The sequence below is a fragment of the Mizuhopecten yessoensis genome, unplaced genomic scaffold (genome assembly GCF_002113885.1).
Source record: "Mizuhopecten yessoensis strain PY_sf001 unplaced genomic scaffold, ASM211388v2 scaffold7907, whole genome shotgun sequence".
Taxonomy (NCBI): domain Eukaryota; kingdom Metazoa; phylum Mollusca; class Bivalvia; order Pectinida; family Pectinidae; genus Mizuhopecten; species Mizuhopecten yessoensis.
Genome location: NW_018407282.1, coordinates 782,893 through 793,823, shown reverse-complemented (window position 1 = coordinate 793,823; position 10,931 = coordinate 782,893). Strand labels below are relative to the sequence as shown.

At 33.8% G+C, this 10,931-nt stretch overlaps 1 protein-coding gene across 1 annotated transcript in view; it reads left to right on the top strand.

Moving 5' to 3' along the window:
• Positions 1–523: 523 nt before the first annotated feature.
• Positions 524–10,931, top strand: part of LOC110454559 (multiple epidermal growth factor-like domains protein 10) — a 36,108-nt gene continuing 25,700 nt past the window's right edge. The window contains exons 1-6 of the mRNA XM_021504130.1: positions 524–582; positions 1,238–1,372; positions 2,568–2,705; positions 6,692–6,820; positions 7,241–7,411; positions 8,741–8,875. Coding sequence (XP_021359805.1) covers positions 549–582; positions 1,238–1,372; positions 2,568–2,705; positions 6,692–6,820; positions 7,241–7,411; positions 8,741–8,875 — 742 coding nt within the window. The 5' untranslated portion in view covers positions 524–548. The remainder of the gene's footprint in view (positions 583–1,237; positions 1,373–2,567; positions 2,706–6,691; positions 6,821–7,240; positions 7,412–8,740; positions 8,876–10,931) is intronic.

Here is a 10,931-nt window from a genome sequence, read left to right as displayed (position 1 = left end):
GATACAACAGGACTAGACCAGGTTTCGAACCCCGGACCTCAGGTCATTATATTGTTACTCTTACAATATACTGGCCCTGTTGCGCTACAGTTGTATCGAAAATATGAACTAAGAGGCGCGCGGGGGAGGGGGTCGAGGTTACTGTAAATACGAAAAACTGCATGGGGGATGGTTACTGTAAATAGGAAAAACTGCATGGGGGATTTGTTTGCAAGCGGTGGTGGGGCAGGAATCCTTAATATTTACAACAGTGGCATTGGCCTTAAATCTTACACTTCTTCATAGGTTTTTTATATTAATTTTCAAGATGGCGATGACATTATTTTGTTATAGCTAAAAACTTATGAAATCATGGATAATGCACTTTCCATTGCGACGTCACAGTTAGACATATTCTATATAAGTAACAACCACAAGTCACCATGTTTCATGTCTCTATTTCAGCGTGTGATCTGTGGACTTTTGGTCCGTCTTGCAATCTTACTTGCAATTGTCTCAACGAGGCGCTTTGTAATCCAGAGACCGGGATATGTCCGGACGGCTTATGCATGGAAGGCTGGAAGCCGAATACTTGTCACGAAGGTTTGAATGATGAGAAATATTTGCCATAGAAACAGTTTTAGAAAGTTGCATATTTTTCAGCGTTGGTGGCGACTCAGTCATATTTTTTTCGCAATTATCAGATATAATTGTTTACTTAATTAATTAAAATGTTTAAAGATGAGTCGTTAGTAGCACACAGAAAATAACGACGTAATAAAGGTTAAAAGTCAAAGTTCAAATCCTCGAATTAACATAAATTGCCGTCCGCTACACAAGGATCTGAAAATTACATACTCGTATATGTCTTCGTATGACGTTGGCTGTGAATGATGTAAAACCTTAGACACACAGCTTATTTTGTCCGGATTTGTTTAACATGTCATATTATAATGCAGCTAACTGCTACTGGGTTTTACAACATTGCTTTAGATGTAGCATAGTATATGTTATCATTATTGTTTCAGACAAATAAAATGTCATGTTTGCTTGTTAACAAACACTTATACATTTTGATCAAATATCATTCTTCATGACTCCAGGTCGAAAAATTTGGATTTAAAAAGGAAAAAAATATTTTGCAATGATTCAAAGCATAATTTTAAAAAAAATATTGTATGCTTTGTATGCTTTTTATTTTTTTCTATTCATTTTCATCCTTTTATCATTTTATTTATTGATTTTTGTTTTATTTCAGTTTGTGATAATAATATGTTCGGCCCTGGGTGTAACTCGACATGTGGTAAATGCTACAACAGTACTTGTGATCCCGAGATTGGCCTCTGTCCTGGACCATGTGAACCGGGCTGGAAAGGCCCAATGTGCATGTCATGTACGTTTATTGTCCATATATCTTATAACAAAGGTTAATCATCCATGACGAAACAATATGTCAATTTTGAGTGGTTATGAAACAATGGAATTCTTTCTGTATGATTCTACCGTAAAATACAAATGTATATGAATTTTAATTCACATACTGATAATATTTCAGCACAAATCTCAGTTCAGTTCAGTTTTGCCGCGTGAATGTTGCTATACAGTGAAAGCTTTTTTTAAATCAAAACAATAATAGAAGTTTTAAGATAAAAGCCTCACGGGAAAGTGCCTTCTAAAATCAATAACTTCATGTTGGTTTAGTTTTTAAAGCAACTAAATGAAATTAGTACCATGACGATATCTACTGTGAATAATCTAAAGAAATTTTCACAAAATCTCTCATCCAGATACAGAACAATGCATTTTTACAGCAGTGGTAAAACTTGAAGCGAGCAAATATGACGTCGATACGAAATAACACCAGGTGCCATTGTTATGACGTAAAATGCAATGGCGCCATTATTCAAAATTACAAATTATCTGTATACGGTATAAAGTATATTGGTATGATTCCAGACTCTGATTAATTTGAGCATGGTGATATGTAAATCATATCGTCTTTTCTTAAAATTACAAAGCAATTTGCTAATAAAGATGTATTGATATGATTTTATTAAACGTAATAAAAGAATGTTGTAAGCCTTCTGTTAATGTGATTATAAGGACCTGATAAAGTGATATTAACCAAGACGAAGTCGAGGTCGATATCACATTTTCAGGTCTATTCGTCTCGGTCAATATCACTTTCTCGTGTTAATATAACCACATATTCACCGAAATAAAAGTCTTTAATTTTTATATTAGATGCTATGGATAATTTTCAATTGTTTAAAACTTTGACAGAGCACTGTGATGCTACGAGTGCAATGACGTCATAAAGTGAATATAAACATGCTATTTCTAAAAATAGTGAGACCGAGATAATATAACAAATCACCAACCTCCACGCGATTATGATCCTATCATTGGGGATGTAAGGGACATTTGCATCATCTAATATTACATTTTTTTATCGTTTCGGATATGTATGTCTTACTGAAAATTAAGCATTCGAGATGTCTCTCTGACTTTCTTGCATATACGATCTACATGTCCAGTACTCATTCCATCACATCCAGCTATATACATTGTTTTTATTCCACTGACAGCCTGCGATGATGGTATGTTTGGTGTGAACTGCATGGGAAGTTGCCACTGCCTTACGAACGGAACATGTGATCCGGCCACCGGATATTGTCCTAACGGTGACTGTGACAAAGGATGGATGGGGCCAATGTGTAGTGAACGTGTGTATCGATTTCTTAGTCAATGACTGTTAAACTTGTCTTTAAAGGTTGTTGCTCTGTGTCTGTAGCTGCATGAGTAATTACGTATAATAGGGTTTGCCCACCATACTTTTTTCTTGTAAGAATATAAAATATTCAAGGTAAAGACTTAGGAAGCATACAAAAATTAGTGAAAAGGACAGGAAATCTTCTAATGGATGTACTTTCGTAACACCTAGAAAGCAAATCCATGTCAAAAGATTTACTTCTCATGGTATCATCTTGCCCCGTATGGTATTGGTACATAAAAGTACATTTATTTCAGTGCTGTGACGTCCATCATGATCTTTTGTCACCCTGATAAAAACGAACATAACAATGGGAAATGCTGTATAAATCATGAACAGTTGCCTCTCCTCAACATTTCTTATATAAGATATTGTTTTCGGGTATTATAATGTTGCGTAGAATGGTCTATATTTTTCTGTCTATATGGAGTAGCTTGTAATATTGCTACCACCATTACTTGTAACAGTGTTACCACCAATACTTGTAATAGTGTTACCACCATTACTTGTAATAGAGTTACCACCATTACTTGTAACATTGTTACCACCATTACTTGTAACATTGTTACAACCATTACTTGTAACATTGTTACCACCATTACTTGTAATAGCGTTACCACCATTACTTGTAATAGTGTTAACACCATTACTTGTAACATTGTTACCACCATTACCTGTAATAGTGTTACCACCATTACTTGTTATAGTGTTACCACTATTATTTGTAATAGTGTTACCACCAATACTTGTAATAGTGTTACCACCATTAATTGTAATAGAGTTACCACCATTACTTGTAACAGTGTTCCCACCATTACTTGTAATAGTGTTACCATTATTACTTGTAATAGTGTTACCACCATTCCTTGTAATAGTGTTACCACCATTACTTGTAGCATTGTTACCACCATACTTGTAACAGTGTTACCACCATTACGTGTAATAGTGTTACCACCATTGCTTGTAATAGTGTTACCACCATTACTTGTAGCATTGTTACCACCATACTTGTAACAGTGTTACCACCATTACTTGTAACAGTGATACCACCATTACTTGTAACAGTGTTACCAGCATTACTTGTAATAGTGTTACCATCATTACTTGTAATAGTGGTTACCACCATTACTTGTAACAGTGTTTCCACCATTACTTGTAATATTGTTACCACCATTACTTGTAATAGAGTTACCACCATTGCTTGTAACATTTTTACCACCAGTACTTGTAATAGTGTTACCACCATTACATGTAACAGTGTTACCACCATTACTTGTAACAGTGATACCACCATTACTTGTAACAGTGTTACCAGCATTACTTGTAATAGTGTTACCATCATTACTTGTAACAGTGTTACCACCATTACGTGTAATAGTGTTACCACCATTGCTTGTAATAGTGTTACCACCATTACTTGTTATAGTGTTTCCACCCTTCCTTGTAATAGTGTTACCACCATTACTTGTTATAGTGTTACCGCCATTACTTGTAACATTGTTACCACCATTACCTGTAATAGTGTTACCACCATTACTTGTTATAGTGTTTCCACCCTTCCTTGTAATAGTGTTACCACCATTACTTATAATAGTGTTACCACCATTACTTGTAACATTGTTACCACCATTACTTGTTATGGTGTTACCACCATTACTTGTAATAGTGTTAACACCATTACTTGTAACATTGTTACCACCATTACTTGTTATGGTGTTACCACCATTACTTGTAATAGTGTTACCCCCATTACTTGTAACATTGTTACCACCATTACTTGTAATATTGTTTCCACCATTTCTTGTAACAGTGTTACCACCATTACTTGTAATAGTGTTAGCACCATTACTTGTAACAGTGTTACCACCAATACTTGTAATAGTGTTACCACCATTAATTGTAATAGAGTTACCACCATTACTTGTAACAGTGTTATCACCATTACTTGTAACAGTGTTACCACTATTACTTGTAATATTGTTACCACCATTGCTTGTAATAGTGTTACCACCATTACTTATAATAGTGTTACCACCATTACTTGTAATATTGCTACCACCATTATTTGTAATAGAGTGGTAACACTATTACAAGTAATGGTGGTAACACCATAACAAGTAATGGTGGTAACAATGTTACAACTAATGGTGGTAACACTATTACAAGTAAAGGTGGTAACACTATTACAAGTAATGGTGGTCACACTGTTACAAGTAATGGTGGTAACACTATTACAATTAATGGTGGTAACTCTGTTACAAGTAATGGTGGTAACACTGTTACAAGTAATGATGGTAACACTGTTACAAGTAATGGTGGTATCACTGTTACAAGTAATGGTGGTAACACTGTTACATGTAATGGTGGTAACACTATTACAAGTACTGGTGGTAAAAATGTTACAAGCAATGGTGGTAACTCTATTACAAGTAATGGTGGTAACAATATTACAAGTAATGGTGGTAACTCTATTACAATTAATGGTGGTAACACTATTACAAGTATTGGTGGGAACACTGTTACAAGTAATGGTGGTAACCCTATTACAAGTAATGGTGGTAACACTATTATAAGTAATGGTGGTAACACTATTACAAGGAATGGTGGTAACACTATTACAAGTAATGTTGGTAACACTGTTACAAGTAATGGTGGTATCACTGTTACAAGTAATGGTGGTAACACTATAACAAGTAATAGTGTTACCACCATTACTTGTAATAGTGTTACCACCATTACTTGTAATATTGCTACCACCATTACTTGTAATAGAGTTACCACCATTACTTGTAATAGTGTTACCACCATTACTTGTAACAGTGTTACCACCATTACTTGTAATAGTGTTACCACCATTACTTGTAATAGTGTTACCACCATTACTTGTAAACTATGCCCAGTTTAACATTTATGTTTCGTACTCCAGTAGACAAGTTGTAGTTTTAAGTTCGTAATACACTAAACTACATTCTGTATTTATTGATTTGTATTTCGTACTGCAGTAGATTAGCAATAAATGTTTATTTCGTACCGCAGTAGACTTATGATAGATTTATGTTTCGTACCGCAGTAGACTTATTGTAGATTTATGTTTCGTACCGCAGTAGACTTATTGTAGATTTATGTTTCGTACCGCAGTAGACATATTACAGATTTAGGTTTCGTACCGCAGTAGACTTATTGTAGATGTATTTTTGGGGCCGCAGTAGACTTATTGTAGATATATGTTTCGTGCCGCAGTAGACTTATTGTAGATGTATGTTTCGTGCCACAGTAGACTTATTGTAGATGTTTTTTTGGGGCCGCAGTAGACTTATTGGAGATGTATGTTTCGTGCCGCAGTAGACTTATTGTAGATGTATGTTTCTTGCCGCAGTAGACTTATTGTAAATGTATGTTTCTTGCCGCAGTAGGCTTACGATAGACATATGTTCCGTACTACTGTAGAATAATTTTAGATTTATGTTTCCTACAACAGAAAACTAACTGCAGCTGTATTTTTTCGTCCCACAGAAGACTTGTTTTGTGTATGTATGGTTGTAACATTATGACATTATGTAATGTTATACTATTACTATACAATTATTTTTAGATGAATTCTGTCATAAAATATTAATTTATCTTAAATGTAAGGATATAGACAAAATCGTTCAATAACTCTTTAACGTAAGCTTTAATTTGATAATCTAATTTAATTAGATGTTTTCTTTAATTGATTTTTTTTTATTTCATTGAATATTTTCTTTTCGATTTAATGCGATATTTTAATTTAATTGGATATTTTAATTCAATTGGATATTTTAATTTAATTGGATTTTTCTTTTTGATTTAATTGGGTATTTCAATCTAATTGGATATTTTAACTGAATTGTGTATTTGAATTTAATTGCATATTTTAATTTAACTTTTTGCTGGTATTGTTTTGTTCTTTCCCTTCAGCGTGTCCATGGAATCAGTTTTCGTACAACTGCAATGAAACCTGTCACTGTGTTAACAATGAGAGTTGTCCGTTTGAGTACTGTAATAACGGCTGTGAACCTGGATGGCAAACTTTGTTCTGCAATAAAGGTATGATTTAAACAAATATGTTTTTGATGCAGCGACCAATTAAGTTTGTATACAAACCATTACATATGCATTAATATATCATGCATATATCATCCGTTTATCATGTAGGCAACTAAACAAAGCACAATCTTTGCTTTGCTTCCTATTTTGAAGCAAAACGAAAATGCATCATTTATTTTCGAATCAAAAGGAAATGAAACATATTTAGTTTTCTTTAATATGCTGTTCTTCAGCTGTTGCTGTACAAAGCAATTGTTTTGAAAATGTGAATACCACTTTTCAATAAATATCGATACATCAATTTGAACCTCTGTTTGAAACAAATCGCGTTCAGATTTCTGTTTCTTCATTAGCTAGAGATTTACAGCGAATTTGTTGTATACTTTTACCTCGGTAACTGACACTATATGTCTATGACAGAGTGTGATACGTACAAGTACGGACCCGGCTGTTTATCCACGTGTGGTCACTGCAAGGACAATGTGACGTGTAACCACGTGGACGGAGTGTGTCCTAACGGCTGTGAACCCGGTTACCTAATCGATAAATGTGACACAGGTAAGTTATATTATATACATTTTATAAAAATTCGTACGTTTTACCTTTCAATTACCACAATATGTCGCTTTAGCTTTTATTTATAATATAAACATCACATAACGTCTATTTTAAATGAATACCAATTTGTAACCATTATGTTAAATAGAGAATGTTGACACAAAAATATCATACGATTTTTGGAAAAATGTTAGTATCGAGAAAACTGGAGGAACCCCCCAATAAATTCAAATATTTGTTGAACCGAAACATACGGAAGAGCATAAGGGTCATGTCGTAAAAAATATTTTCGTTTTTTCGTGTTAATAACTCGAAATTTCGAGATTTATTTGTTTCAAAAAGCTTAACAGAAATAAATGCAAAAATATAATTATTTGCATAATTATAATGGTATTGAACAGAGTTGTTTCAATGTATCTATTTATTTCAAAAGTCAGCATATTTCAATTTGACGTCATAATCTATGGCAAGTGTTTTCCCGACCAGAAACAGGAATCCTGTATTTAAGAGAAGCATATGGGTTTTTAGATATAATTCGAGCGTAATGGTTGGAAAAAGTCACAAAACTCATAAAGCCATGTTATATTTATCTAAGCATCATTACTTTACTTGTATAAAAGAAAATTAGTAAGCCTAGTGTCTTTATAAAAAATGTTAACTCAAGTTAAATAAACATGATAACCAACCAGCGCTCGTTCGGGAACCTCTATATTATATTTGAAATATCGTGTATTATATTTAATTCCATGTCAATACAAAACACAATATTTTCAAAATGAATCAAAATAAATCCAAGGATGTACAAATATTGTGATATTTCTTACTTGTTACGCAATAGAAATCCACAAGTACTCAAAGTTTTCTAGAATATCTTTTTTTTTCATCTCCTTTTCTTCTTCTTCTTCTTCTACCTCTATCGTAATCTCCTACTGAACTCAAATGTATTAGCGTAGTTGTCGTTGATATTTAATCCGGCTGTAAGTCAATCACAGCACCGTAATTAGATTGATTTTCCTGTCAACCTATAACCTATACTTATGCTTAAAATTTGTCTCAATGATATGGTTTAGATTCTTTTTCTATATATTTATTACCTGACTGAATTCCACACATGCATTGTGTTTAGCCGTTATGTATCTTTAAAGGTGAAATAATTCCAATGAAAGAAGAAACATTCATTTGTATACGATCATATAGCCGAAACATTGTGATCAGCGAGTCTATAAAGCGCCAATATCATGTGCTTGTCAGTAAAGCAGTCTTCCGGTTTATACAGGCGACTTCTATTTATGAAAAGTTGATGGTTCTTGTCTTGCACTGTCAGCTTTAAATTCTTTGACGGAACACAATCTTCCATTTCAGAATGTTCATTCAGAACTTTTGGTGAAAACTGTTCTCAAAATTGTTTCTGTGAGACTGATAACTGTGATCACGTGACCGGCATATGTGACGTGGATCTGTGTCAAAAAGGCTATATGGGACCAACGTGTAGTGACGGTAAGTGTAATATTGATTGTCATTTAAGAACTTTTCTGTCAACAAAATCATACAAAACAAAAACAATATAACCGCGAGAAAGGATAACAACAAAAACATGCTTTGGTAACAGCTGGGTTAGAAATTTGTGGAGATATTTGGTAATGCATTTTGTTTGGAACTCATGTCAGTAATGACAAATTTACGATTATTTTCATTTAGCACGGTTGGATTGCGGGTTTTTACTGTTGTTATTTTAACAGACATTTCATGAAGCACTTCACTGTGGTAAATATAAGCCGCGTCAGTGCATACTGACAAATTGTTCTAAAGCGTTTACGTAAACAATATCGGAAAATATTCAGGAATATGCAGCTGTTGTCTTCACATTTATCTTCATGTTGATGGCATATACCTACGGCAAAGTTAAATCATTTAACACTGTGGGTGTATGGATAATACTTTTAACACTATGGGTGTATGGATAATGCTCTTAACACTGGGTGTATGGATAATACTTTTAACACTTTGGGTGTATGGATAATGCTTTTAACACTGTGGGAGTATGGATAATGCTTTTAACACTGTGGTTGTATGGATAATTCTTTTAACACTATGGGTGTATGGATAATACTTTTAAAAATGTGGGTGTATGGATAATGCTTTTAACACTGTGGTTGTATGGATAATGCTTTTAACACTATGGGGGTATGGATAATGCTTTTAACACTATGGGGGTATGGATAATGCTTTTAACACTATGGGTGTACGGATAATGCTTTTAACACTGTGGGTGTACGGATAATACTCTTAACACTATGGGTGTATGGATAATACTTTTAACACTGAGGGTGTATGGATAATGCTTTTAACACTGTGGTTGTATGGATAATGCTTTTAACACTATGGGGGTATGGATAATGCTTTTAACACTATGGGTGAATGAATAATACTTTTAACACTGTGGGTGTATTGATAATACTTTAACACTTTGGGTGTATGGATGAAACTTTTAACACTGTGGGTGTATTGATAATACTTTAACACTTTGGGTGTATGGATGAAACTTTTAACACTGTGGGTGTATTGATAATACTTTAACACTTTGGGTGTATGGATGAAACTTTTAACACTGTGGGTGTATTGATATTGTTTTTCACCCTGTGGGTGGATGGATGATACTTTTAACACTCTGGGTGTATGGATAATACTTTTAACACTATGGGCGTATGGATAATGCTTTTAACACTGTGGTTGTATGGATAATTCTTTTAACACTATGGGTGTATGGATAATACTTTTAAAAATGTGGGTGTATGGATAATGCTTTTAACACTGAGTGTATGGATAATACTTTTAACACTGTGTGTGTATGGATAATGCTTTTAACACGGTGGGTGTACGGATAATACTTTTAACACTATGGGTGTATGGATAATACTTTTAAAAATGTGGGTGTATGGATAATGCTTTTAACACTACGGGTGTATGGATAATACTTTTAACACTTTGGGTGTACGGATAATACTTTTAACACTTTGGGTGTACGGATAATACTTTTAACACAAATGTCGGTGTATGGATAATACTTTTAACACTGAGGGTGTATGGATAATGCTTTTAACACTGTGGTTGTATGGATAATGCTTTTAACACTATGTGTGTATGGATAATGCTTTTAACACTATGTGTGTATGGATAATGCTTTTAACACTATGTGTGTATGGATAATGCTTTTAACACTATGTGTGTATGGATAATGCTTTTAACACTATGTGTGTATGGATAATGCTTTTAACACGGTGGGTGTACGGATAATACTTTTAACACTATGGGTGTATGGATAATACTTTTAACACTGCGGGTGTATGGATAATGCTTTTAACACTGGGTGTATGGATAATACTTTTAACACTATTGGTGTATGGATAATGCTTTTAACACTGTGGGAGTATGGATAATGCTTTTAACACTATGGGTGTATGGATAATACTTTTAAAAATGTGGGTGTATGGATAATGCTTTTAACACTTTGGGTGTACGGATAATACTTTTAACACAAATGTCGGTGTATGGA